The 20,249-nt window shown below is 31.8% G+C and overlaps 1 protein-coding gene across 1 annotated transcript; it reads right to left on the bottom strand.

The window, feature by feature from the left end:
• Window positions 1–2,276: 2,276 nt before the first annotated feature.
• On the bottom strand, window positions 2,277–18,931 carry LOC129966107 (dehydrogenase/reductase SDR family member 9-like). Its single transcript, XM_056080487.1, has 5 exons — window positions 18,697–18,931; window positions 16,639–16,851; window positions 11,010–11,192; window positions 6,754–6,886; window positions 2,277–2,693 (listed from the first exon to the last, which is right to left on the bottom strand). Exons 1-5 carry the CDS (start codon window positions 18,866–18,868, stop codon window positions 2,312–2,314), a joined length of 1,083 nt encoding a protein of 360 aa, XP_055936462.1. The 5' UTR covers window positions 18,869–18,931; the 3' UTR covers window positions 2,277–2,311.
• Between the last annotated feature and the right edge of the window lie 1,318 nt (window positions 18,932–20,249).

Genomic DNA, 20,249 nt, shown 5'->3' with positions numbered 1-20,249 from the left:
CTTCCCTATTTACATACTTTTTAACGTCTTTAAATAGATATGTGAAGGTACAAGAGAAAAAATTCTTTTATTTATTGCTCAGTATCCCGCATATCCTCCAATTTACAATTTAAACAAACGTCATGTTTTCTCCCTCAAATTGGATGAATGTGTTTCAATTGCTAGATCTTGATATCATTCGTTTTGAAAAAAGTTAATGACAGAAAGTTGCTTATGACAAACATTATAGCATCATTGGACGAAAATGTGGAAGAAAAACGGGAAGATAATGTTTCGGATGTTTTATATTTTGTGAGACTATCACAATTTCTGATGTTTTATATTTTGGAACCAAATTTCTAAAAATACAACATGAAAATGATTTCAAAAAGAGAGTCTTTCAGAAAGAAAGAGCGATGGAAAAATTCATATTTTTATTTGATTCTTCAGAAGGAGTCAAATGGAAAGAAGTCACTTCTGGGATAGACTTTAAGGATTGTTCACATGTGATGACGGATTGTATGTGTGCAATTAAATTGAATGAAATTGTTGTTTGATCGGATTTAATGAATAACAATTATGATACCGAAATTGATAATGAAACTGTCTTTAAAACTGTTATTTTTCTGATGCTATTGAAAACAATGATAAGAAAAATATTGAATATAACACAAGAAGAAACTTAACATTTTGGTGCATACGAAATAATTGCTTGTTTGATTTCTCTTGACCACTTAGCAATGGTCACACACTTGATCGTTTGGCATTCCATTTTATGTTTGATCTTATTACGTATGTTCCCAGCCATTGATAATTCGATAGCTATAAACATACTTCTACATGTGATTATCTAAACTCTTTGAAGATACACATGGAGAATTTTTCACAGGATAGTGAAATGGACTACAGTAGGGATATAATTCTTATGAATAGGCAATTACTATTACTGCCAATAAAAGTTAAAACTTTATTCCAATTTATACTTGCCGCTTTTGGCGATCAGTTGGTTCGCTAGAAATTTTGTATGTGTTTACTTTCAAATAAATCTCTTATGTCCAGCATTATATTCAACGTTCTCTCAGGAAAACATTTTAAGCACAAATTATGACCGAAATTAAAGTCGAGTTAGCTTAATAGACTGACGCTTATTTTGTTTCTTGGGTAAATGAATTATCCCAACTGATTCATGTCCCGTGGCATCATAGAGGCTAAAAACAGGACTCTCCAGTTCATCTGTATTTTAAATTATGAGCTACTGTAACTTGTTTTTTATTCGTCTTGTAAGCATCACAGATATTAATGCATTCCTTCTTCATTAGTTTTCAACAACGGCAGAAAATTACGCTATTAATTATTTGGCAAAAAATGAGAATTGTTTTAATCTCAGGGAAATATTGTAATCTTTTGTTAAAAATTAGATAATGATATATTTTTAAAATTGCCGAAATCCAGAGGTAATTTGGATGAATATTAAACACTAGTCATTAAAAAGAATTTTTTTATCATTTTTATTACGTAAAAATATTTTACATTTGTAATAACTACCAAAGTTATAACGGAAGGAAAAGAATATAATAAACATATAAAATTATATAAAAAAATATAAAATTTTTGCTTAATTTTTAATGAATATATATATTTATATAAGCACGATTAGAGTTTGATGAAACGATGAAAATGATTTGAATTTCAGGGCAATAATGTATTCTATTGTTGAAAATTAGATTGAATGTTTTTCAAAAATCGTCAAAATTCAGGAAACGTTTGCAGGATTATTAAATTGGTAGCATTAAAAAGACAAATTTTAAAATTTTAAAACGGCATAAAATTTATTTTTGTACAATAAAATTTTAGGAAGTTATCACGACAAAAAGACTAAATTTAGCTAAATTTTAATTAATATGCTTATTAATAAATTAATTGCTCTGAGGGGCACATTTTCACTGTCTAAGGTATATATGCATCAAATTAGGTAGCTATAGTTCGAGACATAACTGTATTAATAGAGATAAATTACACAGACATTAAAGACTTTATTGTACATTCTGTATGGGAAAAATACTTCGACAGATTTCCCCAGTCATTACAACTGTGCATATTTCGAACATTTTATTTCTCATGGAAACATATATTTATGTATTAGTTTTTTCTTGATGTGAAAAAAAAGACTAATAAATAAAAGAAAAAAATGTTAATTATTTAAAAAAATAATATTTAGTCTAAATACACTAATTTGGAACCACTTTTATAAAAAAATTCCATTTTATAATCAATTTTATAAAAAACAGAAACACAAGTTATTATATATGAATATTTTATTGTATATGAATGTTCAAAGCAAAGGTATTGCTTTCATCATGATATTCTTCAGATTCACGATTGCTTCAAATTTTGAGAAAAAAATAAAATTTACTAATTTCATCAACATAATCTGGCAACTCTTTGGCATCACTTTGTAGTAAAAACAGAAGAAACGGGATAGCAAATGTCTCCTGGGTTTGTAGGTATGATGAGGATGTACCAGACTGACCGCTGACTCCAAATCATCGATCACATAGCTGATCTTCGGACATGCGAAGGAAAGGAACGCACGTTCTAAGTCTCTAAATGATGCGGCAAAATCGTCGTCATAATGCTCCTTAAATGTGGCCCCCAATCTTTTCATTTTGGCATCCAAATTCTTGCGAAGGTTCTCTTCAGATAATAATCCAGTGCTGAAATATATTTTGTTCAACAATGTATTGTTATAAAAGTCAGAATTTTTTTATCATTATAGGAAAGCTTGCTTTGTTTTGGTACCTGGTAGGTCATAACAAAAGATAAGAGTGGAGAACGAAATGAAAGGATTACTAAAAGTTATGTAATAACAAGATTATTTTCGATCAAATCGTCTTGAAGATTCAGATATTTGTAATATCAGTTGGACAGGTTTCTGATCCCCTTTTCGAAGAGGCCAATGGGCGAGACGGGCATTAACATTCTTTTGAAGTTTTTTGTCAGTTTTAGCCTCGAACTCCGTTCTGTTATTTAAGGAGGATATGAAATTTTTTTTTCTTCTTTGGTCTCTTTTAATGTAGAGGGAATGGGAACGGAAGTGTGTTGCCACAGATCTTGTTCAACCACTTGATGAAGTGTTTCGAAATAAACCGAGGGTGCTGAAATCCCAGGCTGAGAGGTGACCAAACAGCAACGCCGAAATTGCCACTTTGAAGGTTGACTGTTTCGGAATTCCTGTTCCATAGTCTTTCCTTTAAAAGAAAACCGGGGGGGGGGGAAACATCCAGACTAATGAGAAACGTCGAAGGAACTTTCAGCCTCATCTTATATAATTGGCTGCAATATTCTTCGAAGATGGAATCGAAAACATGACTCACTGATATGGCAAATACTTGAATCTTCAAGATGATTAGGTCGAAAAGTGACCATGTTTGTAAATAACTGTTGGTAATAAAATCATTTTGCTGTCTAGTCTTTTCTTTTTCTTATGACCCATTGGAGGGCGGGAAAAAATTCCTTTATTGTTTCATCTCAATAATATTAAGAGGAAATATCTAAAAAATATTTAGGCATTGATTACTGGTTGAATCTCAGCAGCGCAGGCGGCCCTGTTTGATCATACCACGTCTATCATACGGTGGATAAGAAGGTTCATAATCTCACAAAAATTTGCATATAGAATTTTCAATTCTTATGTTATTTTAACAAAGATAAAAACCATTTCTTATGACAAGATTAATAGATGTAGTTCAGAATTGATGAAAGATAGGTAAGGTTTCTACAAGGGCAAGAATTGGAGTAACAATAAAATAATTTAAATTGGATCAAAGTTTTTGAAGTTCAGTACAAATTACAATATCATAGGTCTGAGATGGATGAATTATCTGCAAAGAAAATGGTGTTTTTAATAGTTGTTTTATGTTTATTACTGAAAAAATAATAGAAAAAGGATTCAACCGAAGTTTTAGGTTCCAGATTGAAAGAAAACAATTAGCCATCTCTTGGTACACCACTTTTTTTATTTCCGAACAGATAGCAAGAATACATCCTATTTTCGTTTTTGAAGGTGAAATTGTTTATTGTGCAGCAATATTCGAGGCCTCAGAGCAAATTTTAATGTCAAATATAAACCTGACAAATGGAGGCTTTTTAACAATTAATCAAAAAGCAGTACTATTGAATAATATATGTACCTGTTGAGTATTCAGTTCATTTGCAAGAATGTCATGAAAATCATTATTTTATCCGGAATAAACTATCGTATTCAGTTCACAAATGAACAAATTGCGGTAAACTTAAATTGATTTCTAGTCTGAAGAAAGGGTATTATCTGCCGACCAAATGACATTGCAGAACATCTCTTCTTTGCGAGTGGGACAGTCGAGAGAGAAAATAATATTTCATTACGAAAGAATGGCCAATAAAGAAGACATCCCATCCTGGAGTGAAAAATATTCGAAGAGAAAATTTAGTTGATAAAGAAAAAGTTACTTCCCTCATTTCATATAAAATTACATTTTATGAAACATTTATTTGTCAAGACTTTACCAAAGGAAGATGACTGCTTCAAGTAACTTTTTGGGTAGTTTTTTTTATTTATCTGAAGCAAAATTGTAAGTAGGCATGTTTGCAGAATCAGACATCAAGAAAAGGGAAATTGTAGGTCTAAAATGGAAATAAACGAAAGAAAAGCACCAAAATTTAAAAAAAAATAGTTACTACCAGTTTTCTTGGGAATAAGAAGAAACCAAACTACAAATCTATTGTAAAATGAGATGATAAGAATATTTGTGATTTTAGTCTGCATTATGAGTTTAAAGCTCATTTTTTCGATTCCTATTGGGCAATTTTTCTGAAAGTTTAGGTGCAATCAGTGGGGAACAAAGTAAAAGATTACACCAAGATGTGACAAAATGGAGAGGTGATATAGAGGAGAATGGAGTATTAGTATGGCAACTGATTACTGCTGGATGCCACAAAAAGTCTATCCTTGAAAAGCGCACGAGGAAAAGTGTCAAAAGAATCTCTGATGTAAGGAAAGAAAGTGCTTCTATAATGAGTTATAACTTTTCAATTGTTTCCTCCTAAATATGCAATCACTTTATAAAAGAATCCTTACGTGATGTGAATAAATTGAATTTCACTTTAAAAATTATTACTAAAAATAAGATTAAAATAAGTCATCAAAATTACAACAGTTTCAAAAAGTATATTTTGTTTGCTGGAACGTGATTAAGCAATCCATTATGAAAATCATAAAGGAGAATTGCGATACTCACTCTGTTTGTATGTCATAGGAAAGATTTATTTTTCACAAGTGTGTGGTGATGGAATAAAAATTTAATTAGATGACGTCTTTTGCAATTTCTCAGGTTGTCTTCAAATATCAAAATATAAGGCAGTCTTAATCAAATATCGAGATGGAAAGAGTGCGATTCGGGAATATTTGTTGTTACAGAAAGCTAAAATAAATGTTGGTTGATAAGTACTTTGATTATAAAATTAGTTAAACTATTAACCTGAAAACTCTGATAGTTAAAGATGAGCATCATGCAGAAAAATCCCTATTTAAAAGCGACCAAAGCTCTCTGCAAATTATTTTTCTTTTTCATAAATTCAAAGTATCTTGTTGAAAACTTTTTTAATTTAGTTTAACTTCCCATTTGAAATCAACGTTTGGGCTATTTTGGGACAGACAAAATAATTTTGAACTCCAGTCAGATGATGAGCACGACACATGAATTAGAACCCCTGTCTAAACTACACCATCGGAAGAATATTTGATTGCGACGTCAGAGTTAATGCACACCAGGTATTTTATTAAAGTAAAATTAGATTTTGAACGTGGAGCCTTTCGGACAAGGAGCTAAGGCCTTATCTATTGGCCAGCCCCCTTCGGGAGCACCTCAAATTGAGAATGAGAAGCTTCTGGCCTGGTGGTTGGTTCTCATCACTTGGAGGGTACACGAAAAGGTGACGGTCTGGCTCCTCCCATCGATAACGGGACATACTTTTTCAGGGAGGGGTTGCACCGTGGCCGGTGATGGCTCTTAGGACTCAATCACAGTTCCCACAAGTGTTGCTGTAGCTGCGGTCTGGCTATTCAGTTATTTTATCAGTGTGTCTTCGGGCGGGTCGGAGAGTTAGTGATATGGCTTGTCACTTGGCCATCGCGGATCTACTTCTAAAATTTACTTCGATTAAAAGAAGAGTTACTAATTTGTAATATAGTTTCGATGTCATGCTATTCTTATTGTTCTTTGGATGAGTTATTCCGTTTAAGATGCTCAGTGTTTCTGCTGTTATTTAATAATGAATTTCTGACCGCTTGTGTTGATGATTTTATGAAGGCTACACTTTGTATACATGTTTTTGTTGTCTGTGCTTTGTGTTTTCTGCAACTCGCGTGGAATAAAGGCTCATTTTCCATATTTCAACGCGTTCGTTTGTATTCTCTTTAAACCCACTGGGCGATTTTCATAATAAAAGCTTTATATGTTAACAAACGGATTTTTCATTAATTAATTTCTAAAAAAATCAACATTATTAATGTTACCTTTTTAAGAAATTTAATACTTTTTCTTAAAATATCTAAAAAAAATCACTTTTTTAAAATTTATTTTAAACGTTTTTAAGAAAGCATGTTACAGAAAAAGTACTTAATTTCTGAAGGAATTTGTGGTCCATTGTATTAAATATGTTAATATGAAGATTTATTATAAATCATTTTCTGGAATAAAAAAAAAAAGTCACAACATATTCAAGTTTGGTACTTACGCAAACAACTCTGGCTCAATGGAAACTACGGAAATTCCCGAAGCAACAAGTTCAAGTCTCAAACAGTCAGTAAAGCCAATTGAAGCGAATTTGCTTGTTGTGTAAGGTGTGAAATATGGAAGAGCAATTTCCCCTAGAATCACAAAAATGTAACAAAAGTAACTTCTTATTATTTATAAAGTAAATTATTCGTATAATTTTGGTACAAATACAGGGTAAGCAAGAAATAAGTTACCCGAGGGCTCTAAAATGCGTTCTATTGAACCAAATAAGATAAAATTTGAACTACAGATTATTCAGACGATGTGCTTTATATTTATTAATTAAAAAATATAATATAAAAATTCAGCAATAGATGGCGCTGGAACATAAATGGCTATTTGCATGTATTGAAAATGTGAAACATAATTTGCGTTACAGCGTATGCGTATCACTATTTCTCTTTGGATAAAAAGAAGGCGGATTCTGCATGAGCATTAGTTTCTTCTCCGTTCGTCATGCCTACGTTGCAAGAAAAAGCGCTACTGGTGAAATTGCTCTACCAGAACCAACAAAACTCTGTTGCAGCTCTAAAGGAATTTCGTCAAATGAAGCAGATACGAAGAGGTTCAATGTCTGCAGGTGCCCTACGTCAGATGATGAAAAAAAAAATCCTGTCTTCCAGCGTCGAAAATGTTGCGACTGCGTTCGTTGAAGCCAGCAGTCAGACGCCGTATAATAGTGTGAGTTTGCCAGTTGTTTTCCGTGTTCTGGATATGCCGTATTCAACTGTACGAAAAATTATACGGCATATTTTGCTTTTTTATCCATAGAAAATGAAGTCTGTGCACCTGTTGCAGGCCGGGGACTTAGAGGTTTTTAAAACTTTTGCACTTCAGTTCCTTGCTCGACTGGTAGTTGACACAACTTCGCCATGGAACATTCTGTGGAGTGATGAGGCGGCCCACTTTTACCTCAATGGGCAAGTTAACACTCATAACTGTCGAATTTGGGCAGAGGAAAACCCTAACGATATCCAAGAACGAGCCTTGCATCCTGAAAAAGTGATAGTATGGTGTGGTTTTACAGTTACCTTTATCATTGGACTGTATTTCTTTGAAGTGATAACTTCAAATGGAATCCAAAGCAGTTCCATCACAGGACAACAGTACTATGATATGCTGAGGGATTTTGTAATGCCAACTTTTCTACAGCGTGGATACCTTCAAGACATCATTTCCATACAGGATGGTGCACCACCTCATATTGATCGTCGTGTAAAGCGATTGTTAATACAGCATTTGACAGAAGCACGAGTTATCAGCCGTCATTTCCCAATAGCATGTCTTTCTCGCTCACCAGACATCACCTCTTGCGACTTTTGGTTGTGGGTTTATTTGCAGGACAATATCTACCGTTAAAGGCCATCATCTCTACCAGATCTGAAGGACAACATTCAGCGCCATGTTTTTAATATTCGGACAGACTCGCTCCGGTCATCTATAGAAAATATAGTTCACCGATTAAAGCATATTATTAAGCAAGGAGAACATATTGAGCAATTTTAATTTTATTTATTTAACAATTATAAACCATATTAAATGGTTTTATGCGTATTACAACGCAACCTAACGGTGAATTTTTGCACTAATTTTTTTTTTGTAATAAATGTAAAGCGCATCATCTCAATAACCTGTAGTTCAAATTTTATCTCATTTGGATCAATAGAACGCATTTTAGAGCCATCTGAAGTGGATAACTTATTTCTTGCTAACCCTGTATTTTAAACTTAAAAAATTTAGAATAGAAATGATTTTGAATCTTCACGGTTACTTTTATTTGGAAAATACACTGAAAAATCGATTTTTCGCGAAAATATCGATTAATTCCTATATATGATAATGATCATTAATAAATATGATATTAATATTTATTAATAAAAATGATATTTTAGAACTTACAAATGTCACATTGCTCTGAGGAAAAAAACCCAGCTTGATATGAGCTATTTATATTACAATTTTATTGTGTTGAAAACTTAAAAGTTTTTATTTTTTTTATTTTTAAATCTCAGTTTGATTTTTTTCCAAAATTCTGTCTGCTACAAGATGTTAAAAGTCAATCACATTTTATTGTAATTATATAAAGTTTTTTCTGCTCACTCTTAAATGTTTGCTCAATAGAATTAGGGATGGTTTTGCAAAAATTTTGATTCGAATTTTTTCCAAAATTTGTTCAAAGTGAAAAAAAAATCACATTACCATCTCATATTTTCCGTAATTCCTTTAAATACATTGCGAAGTCTGTTAAAAAAAATTAAAATTTGTACAAGAAGAAGCATTTTTAAGAAAGGCCTAATATTTTGAAAAAAAATTTAAAATATTTAAATCTGTAACTTTTGAATCTGAAAAATATTTTAGAAATTTAGGTAGCAGAAATCTACGCAGTTAACATCTGACAACACAGTGACATCTATAACAAAATTTGAAAAAATTGTTCGAAATTGTGAAAAAAAATTTTTGTGGGTACCAAGTCTCCTAAATTCCTATTTTTGAAATTCTAAATTTTGATAAAAATCTTTTTGCTAAAGTTTAATGAATTAAAATTCACTACATTCAAACATTTAAAAATATGTTTTTTTATAAGAATTCTTGAAAAAGTCATCTCTAAGGTAATAACATTGAATGAATTACTAGATATAATACTGGCTAAAACTATAGCAAGTTTGAAAATTAGTTAATAATATAAATGCTTCTTTAGAATAATCATTTATATTATTACTAGTCAGGTTTAGTGATCAATAGGTTAGCAGAAATAAATAATTTTTAAAAATTTCAGTTACATATTTTATGTAACTATATCGTAATGGTTCCCTAGTAAAATATTTTTAAACTTCTCATTTTGGTAGACATGTCCTTCTATGAAACTTTTCTAAAATTAGTCTTAATATGTAACTGATATGTAACATAGTAATATGTAAACTATGTGCAAGTCTAATTTTGTGTTTAAATGTTTACTCTTTTATGACAAAAAAAAGGGCCAAAAGTATATAAAAAAAATATTATTACTTAGTTCTGAAGTTAAACTTTAAGTGTAACACCGTTACATTTTTTTTTATTATAAACCTATCTTACTTTGAAATCAACTCAATATAAAATCGTTATAGACAAAAATCAGGGTGAATATAGGAAACAACAATGACAATGATCTGAATGTCGCTTCAAAAACGAAGTATGTTGCTATAAAAGGAGTTTAAAATATTTTTTAAAATTAATTAAAATGAAAAAAAAAATGATGCCATATTCTTCATTAAAATTTCAAAGAACGAACTTCTGAGAGTTGCACGGAACCCTTAGAACCGATAGAAACCTACATACTCATTTCGAAGGAAATATTAAATATTCAAGTTCAACTGCTATTAATTCTATCTTATAAAATATATTTAAACATAATAGTATGTTAAATATTAATCATAAATTTTAATAGTAATACACTCCCATTTATGTATGATTTTTTTTAGAACTGAGAAATTAATTTGTGAAAGTCAAATCATAAAAATAAACTTCTGAAAAGTTCTTGTCTGGTGCAAAATTAAGAATTCTAATCCAATCTTCTGAAAAATGTAGCATTATAAAATTTTTTAATAAAATCATTTTTTGGATGGGTAAAATCAAAGCAAAGATGTTGCTTTCATCACGACACTTTTCAAATTTTCAACTGCCTTAGAGTTTAAGATTAAGTATAAAAAATGCAAATTTCATTAACATAATTTGGCAACACCTTCACACAATTCTCGTAGTAACAACAGAGGCAATGCCTTTATTGCTACAAATCCCTACTTCCTTCTTATTTAAAGTTCATAACAGATGAAATGGGATAAATGATGTTATCTTATGGGTTTGTAGATATGATCTACATTTCATAAATAAAAGGAGGTGTTTAATAATGAGGGTTTCACAGCTCCCCCATCAGCCAAGCGGCCCTAGGCAGTTACCTAATCTTCTTGATTGGAAAGGCCTGAAGGAAGGTCTAACCTATCTGAAAGAAGGCTACCTATTGCTATTGCCGAAACATAGTCCACAATGATTAAATTCGCTCATTCAGTCAGGTACAATGCGCTGTAATGGAATCCGGTCATGGAATGATAGCACCTTTTTTAAAGTTGCCTGATTATCATATCTAAACAGGTGTCCATATGATAGGAGGGGGGGGGGATTACCTGCAGTCATTAAAGAAACATAACCTCATCTATAACACACATGTCTTCAATTACTTACCAGCTCCACTTGTAACGTTCACTATCCTACCCTTCGTCTGTTTCAATAGAGGAAGAAATGCTTTGATCACTCTCATGTAACCCAGGAGATTGACATCCAGACAGTCTTTGAAATCTTCTATTGATGACAACTCCACTGAAAACGCTTTCAGGATTCCGGCATTATTGACAATGGCCCACAAAACTATTGCGATTTAAAGAAAAAGAAAAAGAAATATTTTATCTTATATTTTTTTTTTGTACAATTTGGTTTTAACGGCGACCAAAAAGCGTAAATAAAAAATTTCGCCAAATTATAAAAATATACCCAAAGAGCGAATATCATGCTAGTTTGACGATTCAGTACATAGTTTAACGATTAAAATCGCCAAATTGGAGATTTTTTTTCTTGGTGGTTTTTGGTCGCCTGTTACAAGCGTACCCATTTCTTAAATATTATGCAAGAAATTTATTTAACTTAACTTGTTATTTGTAATATCTGTATGAATAGATATCTGTGATCTAGTTTCCATTTGGTTTCTCACGTGCTAGATTTCCACAATATCGTTCTCTGTGACCATACTTTTAAGGAAAATTCTATTAAAAAAATCTGTCACATCAATGGCAATCAACGTGCTCTGTGTAGTGGGTGAAGCAGTCCAACAGTATCAATAATAAATATTGAAGTTTATTCAACACAAGGAGATTATCACGCAGGCAACAAAACATTTTCGAAGATTGGACAAAAAAGCACTTACGTTAAATAACAACATAAAAGCAACAAATCGGTATGAAACAACCGAAGCAGTATAAAGCGCTCAAAGAGAACTCCGCAGGAAAACGGACTTTTTACGATCATTCGCTTACCTCAAACATCTGCTGTTCTCCACTGTCTACTCGCTTGAACCGAACTCGACTGCCGCCTAACTACCAACACAATGTCTTGACTCAACGCTGACTGGCTATTCGATACACGGTTCAATGCTGCATGAATACTCAAATGGATTCGACTGCCGCCTAACTACCAACACAATGTCTTGACTCAACGCTGACTCGCTATTCGATACACGGTTCAATGCTGCATGAATACTCAAATGGATTCGACTGCCGCCTAACTACCAACACAATGTCTTGACTCAACGCTGACTGGCTATTCGAGACACGGTTCAATGCTGCATGAATACTCAAATGGATTCGACTGCCGCCTAACTACCAACACAATGTCTTGACTCAACGCTGACTGGCTATTCGATACACGGTTCAATGCTGCATGAATACTCAAATGGATTCGACTGCCGCCTAACTACCAACACAATGTCTTGACTCAACGCTGACTGGCTATTCGATACACGGTTCAATGCTGCATGAATACTCAAATGGATTCGACTGCCGCCTAACTACCAACACACTGTCTTGACTCAACGCTGACTGGCTATTCGATACATGTTTCAATGCTGCATGGATACTCAAATGGATTCAATTCCATCCTTCTGCGTTTTATAATTTCTGACACAGAGCATTTCTGAAAAGACCTCCAAGATTCACGTTCTAACGGGCTAAGATTTATTAAATTCATTCCTTGAGTTTCTGCTTTGTCGCCACCCTCGTTCCCAAGTCGCTAAGTGGTCTCCAAGGCCGGGGATCATTGATCTATCATCCACTCAAGATCCATTAGTATTTCTGTAAAACTAGCAGTCTTCTTTATTAGAAGAATTGCTGAATTGGGGAGGAACATTACAAATTTGTAACAATATGCTTTTTTAATATATTCAGATATTTAGACATTTGTAAAAATAGTTAGGATCCAAAAAAATCACAGTAGTCACAAAAATATATTTTAAATCGAAGAATAAAAGTTTGAAAACACCAGCCTGCAACAATTTCTTGTTTTGAAAGTAATAGCTATTTTTTATGTATTTTCGCATGCTTATTTCAAAAATAATATCAGTTTTTACGTACCACGTACAGTTTTTTTGAAAAGTAAATTTGTTAAATAAGTAAAAATACACAGATTTTTTGCGATTTGGATAGGATAAATTAATAAAGTTTGTATGTTTATTTGTTTAAATAAATTCTGAAAACCTCTTACTTCATTGAAATTAAATAATACATTTATATTGAATAAATACTTATAATTGTATTTAAAAAAACTTTTATTTTAAAATTCAAAACATTGATGGCAGTTGGATTTCACCGTAAAAAATGAAGTACCTGAAAAATTTAATAAAGCTGAATTAAATGACTTAATTCGTGATTTAGGTTTAACTAAAGAAAAGGCAGAATTATTAGGCTCTCGGTTAAAAGAGAAAAAATTATTAACGACACATACGCCGTTTAGTTGGTACAGGAATCGAGAAAAGCAATTTTTATCATTTTTCAAATCTGATAACTTCTTGGTTTATTGTGCTGACATACCTGGTTTGTTACATGAATTAGAAGATAATATTCCTTATAATCCGAATGATTGACGACTATTTATAGATTCCTCAAAGAGGAGTCTAAAAGCAGTTTTATTGCATAACGAATCTAAACTTGCATCAGTTCCAGTTGCACATTCTGTTTTCATGAAAGAAACATATGAAAGTATGGAGATGTTTCTCACTAAAATCAAATACACTGAACACAAGTGGGCAATATGTGGTGACTTAAAGGTTATAGGTCTGCTTCTCGCGCAACAAAGTGGATTTACTAAATTTCCGTGCTTTATTTGTGAATGGGATAGCAGGGACAGAGAAAGTCATTGGATAAAAATGATATGGCCGAAGAGACAAGAATGGATTCCTGGTAAGAAGAATATTTTAAATGAATATTTAATAGATCTACAAAATATTTTAGTGCCCCCACTTCACATAAAATTGGGACTCATAAAGCAGTTTGTGAAAGCTTTGGATAAAGGTGGAAAATGTTCTGAGTATCTTATATCGAAATTCCCAAAATTGTCTAGCGTTAAAATTAATGAAGGTGTATTTGATGGAACACAAATAAAGAAATTAGTTAAAGATTCCAATTTTGAACAATGTATGACAAATAGAGAGAAGCAGGCTTGGGTTGCATTTAAAGATGTCGTAGAAGGTTTTTTGGAAAATGAGAGAAAAGAAAATTACAAAGAACTTGTAACTGAGTTATTACGTACTTATCATCTTTTGGGGTGCAATATGAGCATTAAAATTCACTTCCTTCACTCATATTTGGAATACTTCCCAGACAATTTATGAAAAATGAGTGACGAGCAAGGTGAAAGATTCCACCAGGATATAAAGGTGATGGAACGCAGATATCAAGGACAGTGGGATGTTAACATGATGGCCGATTACTGTTGGTCTTTAAAAAGAGACAGTGATGTGGACCATAAACGAAAAACTCGAAAAAGAAGCTTCTTGATTTCAAGAAAAACACAAAAGTTATCGTAATATTGTAAATGAACAGCATTATTGTATTTAGTTAACAGTGACTGCAGTCGCAACTGTATGCATTATACTGCATTTTGTTAATTTTTTCATCGTCATTTGTAAAAAATCCTTACGTGTTACATAAAATTTAGTTTGCATTTTGGAATGACATCATCATTGCTGATATAAATCAATTAAAATTTTACAAACAAAAAAAATTTCTTTTTTTTGCAAGCTAGTGAAATCATTAAAATAAAAATTTCTACTTTTATTAATACAATAATAAAATTATTTTAAACAAATTTATTCTTAAGTCAAACCTCTTATGATGTAATATGCATGAAAGTTTGCAAGCAAATTAAAACTGTTTTTACTTAACTCAATAAAATCGAAATGTTGTCTGAAAAGTATATTATAAAGTTTTTCCCAGAATATCCAACAGAACTTTGCTACTGTGAAACAATTATAGTTGCTGTAATAACTTTAAATTTCATGTTGTATCACTCTCTTTTCTTTTAATGTATAAACATTTTGAATATTTGTAAAAAATAATGAAGGGAAAAGATAATGAGATGAAAAATTCAGAAAAAGGGCCACTCGTAAGCATTTTATTTACCGATTTCATTTAAATTAAATGATCAATTCTTTAGATATTTTTCAGAATTGAACTATATTAATATCATCATTAGATCTCCATTCCTTGAATTATTTCTGTTGCCAATCTTTTTCTCAACTATTATAAAATTTATTCGAAGCGTAAAGTGTCATTAGATATAAATTTATACAGACTTCGGCAATAGCATACTTAATTTTTACAACACATATGTTAAAATTTAAGTTAGAAAGAGAAATTGTAGCAATATTTCAAAAATCCGAATTAAACTATGCAACATGAGTTGCACGGATCTTCTTCAGTGATTTGGCAATGAGCCAAATGAGGGGAATCGAGAATCATAATTATTGTATTACATAATTTTCTACAAACATTTTGTAAAAAAGTAAATATTGTTATCAAAGCAATGCTTTTGGCTAATGTATTATACGATACATCGAATACTTAGTTCACAATCCAATAAAAGTTTAAACAATTTTCTTTTAGTCTGGAGTCACTCCTATAAAAGTTGTATGCTTTATATCATAGTAAAAACCGGTACTTGTGCATTGGCAAATGATAACTGCAAAAAAAGAAAAAAAAATCTATTACCGATTGATATTTTCATTATTTCATTTCTGTTGTATCATATGAGTGCGGTTAATGTGCAAATACATAAAAACTGAATAATATTCTCATGCATTTTTCTCGACCGATTCAACCGACAGAATTTGACTCAGAAATAGAATTGTAGTTGTAAGATCACGTATAAAATTTCATTTATTTACGTTCGATGCATTTTTAAATGATCGCGTTGACATGCTTGTGAAGCGAACATGCCGACAGACGATCAACTCTTAACGGAATTAGTTTTAAAGTTTATAGGTATCTATACATGTTAAACATGTGCATCTTATATTCGGACAGACACACAGATGCCCTCCGGATGCATTTATTTCAAAATTTGATAAAAATCTATAAATTTGGGGCAAATATTATATACCAAATTTCATTCACATAGGTCAAAATGTTTTTGAGTTAACGTGTTCATTCAAGAAAATTTTAGTTTTATTCAGTTCCAAAACGTTTTTCAGATTCAAGGAAGTCTTCTATTGCAGATTCGTTAAAATCTAGAGGTCAAATTTTTTTTTGACGATTTCAGTACTTCCTCATTGGATGCTTAGTGGAAAGCAATAGAGATGATACGGGCTGTATAGTTGTAAATGTGTAGAGCTTATAAGACTGTAATCCACAATAATAAGAAAACAAAATCTAGTATAGGTCTCAAAAGAGCTACTTAGCATAGGTCCCCAAAATTAAAAATTGGACTCCCTGGCAAGGTAAATAGTGCAGAATTTCTTTATATTCACCAGGATGCTTGAAAGAGTGTCACAACATTGAAGGCTATTATGTACACTTTTTGTCTTTCATTCTGAATTTTTTAAAATTTGCGCCTTTATTGAAATTTTACTACGAACTACAATTCTATCTAAATCTAATATAATATTGAAACATAATAAACATGATTATAATCGAAAAATGTTTTTATTAAATTAAAATTAAATATTTATTTCGTGTACATTTTTAGCGAATAAATTATGCTGTAAGAAGTTAATAATAACAAATTCTATTTTACTATAGTTTTACTGTAAGTTTTAAACGCCTCTTACCGGATGTCCCAATACTTGCTTTCACGTATTCCAAAGCTTTTTCCACGCTCTCGTCTTTTGTAACATCCATGTACAACACATGCAGACGATTAGAGCAACTTGCTTTCAGTTCTGTAGCCCCAGGACCGGTGGGGAATAAACATGTTGCGAATACGTGAAATCCCTTCGAATCTAGACGTTTGGCAAGTGCATTTCCGAATCCTGTATCGCAACCTAAAAAGACCAAAAAGATAAGTTACGCAGTAATACACATCTGTAATACAGTTTCTTTGATTTACTAAATCTTGTAATTTTAATGCTAGTTTCCAGAAATACTTCATGGATGCAAGATCATTGATTCGTGACCTTAATGACAACTATTAAGGTTCAGGAAAATCAAGAATGATGGCTCTATTAGGAACTGAGATCTGAAGATTCTTCTGGAGAATTCCTCGTGTCACCAGTTCCTGTCGAAGGGATATAAATATCTGAGAAGAAGTTCACACGAGGGAATATCTCTTTCGATCAGTATACGTAGAGGACACTCTCTAGCTTTTAAGTTTTCGAATTGGTAATTTGTTGTTTGCTTTTCTTGTTATTTTCTTAAACTGCGGTTATTTGGGACTATCTTGAATGAGTTTTTATTGCAGACTTCATATTATGTGTAATTTTTGTGAAATAAAGCTTTGTTTTCCTAATCAAGCTTATTGTTCCCCCTGGGGGCATTTCATATATCGAGATGAGAATCTATCGGAATAGTGGTTGGTTCTCGCCGCCCTAATTAGTACAAAAATAGTTTTAGTTCAGGTATCCCTGCAAATTATGGGACGTACCTCTTACTGTAGGGATTTTACCGTAGCCATTCATGGCCAATGGGACTCTGCAGCAATGCTGTCGCTTAGAATGAATCACACTAGAGTAGTTTTTTATGTGTCTCTAGATTATATTTCAGTTTCCACACACTCTTCGGATAATTACCGTAAAGTATCTTCTGTCTAATTCATTAGGAAAAAAAAATATGCCAATCCTTCTTAACTTAGAAGAAAATTAAGAAAACGTATTTTTAATAACAATGAAAATTACTCAAATGTGATTAAAAAACAATTAAAGTTATTCTACAAAATACATCTAATTTTTTAATTATTTAAATTTTAAAAGAATTGTGATGACAATGCTTATATCATTAGTTAATACTATTAGAAAGATTTCGAAATGTATTTAAACAAATAGCTGCGAATTCTTTAGAAATGCGGTTATTAAAGTCTTTCCTGACGTCCTAGGCGTCCTGAATTCTCTGGTGTAAAATCAATATATTGGGGATAAATTGTCTTCACAAGAATGTAATGAAGTAGTTTTGAGAAAGGTTCTTCCACATCAACTGATCGGGTCGATTGTTGATCATTATGAAATTGAGAATTATTTTGTATTAGAATTGAAAATTATGAGATTTTTTGCCAAATATTTGGAAAATTATCGTAGCAGAGCTAAACTAAAAAAATAACTAAACTAAATATAAAACTGATCTTTTGTTGGAAACGATGGGATTTTTTTTCCATATAATCGTGAAATTATTGCATCAGAACTAAACTAAATTATAGAACTGATCAAAAGTTGGAAATAATGAGATTTTTTTTCCAAATAATTGGAAAATTATTGCAGCAGAACTAAACCAAGTTATAAAACTAACTGAACGGGAGTTGCAAATTATGAAATTGTTTTTCCAAATAATTGGAAAATTATTGCTGCTGAATTAAACTAAATCATAGAATTGAACGGGAGTTGGAAATTATGAGATTTTTTCTAAAGAGTCGGGAAATTATTACAGCAGAATTAAACTAAATACAGCTTTAATAGATTGGCTTAGATTTTGTCATTTTTGTAGACTTTAAGGCTGAAGCACTATCAAAAATCATGATTCTATTAGAAACCGATCAAAATTACTTTTTTTTCTTCCATATTATGTATCATAAAATAAACACATTTAAATTATAATTTTCATAAAAATAGTTAGTGGTAGATTTTCACTGGCCACTTTTATAATCAATCACAGAATCCTTCAAAAAATTATAATCAACTTACCTGTAACGAAGACAGCTCTACCGTGGGGTAGGACTTTATTTTTCAAAAATAGCTTTTTAATTAAATCAACAATTATTGATATTAGAATAGCTGCTGAAAAAAAGAAAGCCACTACTGAGAAATAAATAAGCCTCCTGGCGTATTCTTCTATAACAAGAGGAACCTGGGACATTTTTGAAACTGAGCTACTCAAATCTATTGACCGGGAGACAAAAACTCACTGAGTATGTATTTTTTATTGTTTTAAGTATTAAGGAAATTGTGTTATTTTCCAGACACACACAATTAAGCATTTTTTTTTTTTGTCATTCAACTTTGTAATGATATATGCTGATATGTGGCTGATATGATAATGATAAATGGTACGACCTTGACTGTCAATAGCATTTTCGCGTTTCATTGAAATTAGTTCCATTATTTTTTTAACTTTAAAAAGAATTACGTCATTCAGGGAAGTGTTTAACCCAAAAAGATAAAGTTTTCCTGAACTGTAAGATCGTGAGTGACAAAAGGAGACGATATGAACCATTACTTAGTCAGCAAGATGTGGAAAACATAAAGGAAGCTATTTGTTTGATTGTTATTGCTATGTTAACTATAATAGTGGAACGCTAGATACGGGGTGTTTAAGAGCTAGATAAAATATGAACTGAGTGGGGTTAGTCTGAGTTTATTTTACTCTGATAAAAATCAATGGGAATGTTTTCTCCGAAACATTTTCGCATATTCTAAAATAAACGTGCTATGCTCCTCGTTGTAAATAAAATTGTGTATCCTAGAGAAGGCTGTGAATGCAACGAGTGTTCAGATTTTTATTTTCAGTCTCACATTGGAGAGTTGCATGCTTTAGTATAATAAAGGAAACAGAATATGTGGGGGTAAGGAAAAAGAAGAATCCATAGGAAATGATTTCATCATAAATTCCTCAGTTTGAGACGATGAAAACTCCAATATTCTTCAGGGTACCTCTGTCAAACAATATTGAATTTTTCTTTGTTTTTTGAATTGGGAGATGTTTATAAGAATAAACATACGATTTTTTTTTCATATTTTGTATCGACAGTGTCTTGCGCATTTATTCGTTTCGTAGAATTGTGTTTTGTGGAAGCCTTGTCACTTTCATGAAAATTAGTTAATCAATCTAAAAATTTTATTAAATTAATACTTAATTTGAATTGAAATTTTTCATTAATAATTTTGCGTTGCTTTGAAGCTAAATTAGAGCAATTGAGCTTTTCCCTTCATTTGAAAATTTCTGCTGCCATCTCTGGATATATAAATTGGCTGTTTTAGTTTTGTTATATTAACATCCCGTTTAAAAGCAACACTATGGCTATTTGGGAGCGAATTTTGAACTCAGTCAGATGACGAGGACGACACCTGAGCTAGCATCCTCCTCTCCAAACTACCCCAGCACGCCAGTAAGAGGACGTTTGATCCCGACGTATTTAACGTGTACCAGACCCGTTTACACGACGGTTTTTCGGTGAAAGCGGATCTCGAACATGAAACCCTCCGATTCTGAAGCCGAGGCCTTTCCACTAGACCACCGC

Source organism: Argiope bruennichi, chromosome 4 (assembly GCF_947563725.1).
Source record: "Argiope bruennichi chromosome 4, qqArgBrue1.1, whole genome shotgun sequence".
Classification (NCBI taxonomy): domain Eukaryota; kingdom Metazoa; phylum Arthropoda; class Arachnida; order Araneae; family Araneidae; genus Argiope; species Argiope bruennichi.
This window is presented reverse-complemented; position numbering and strand designations above follow the sequence as displayed.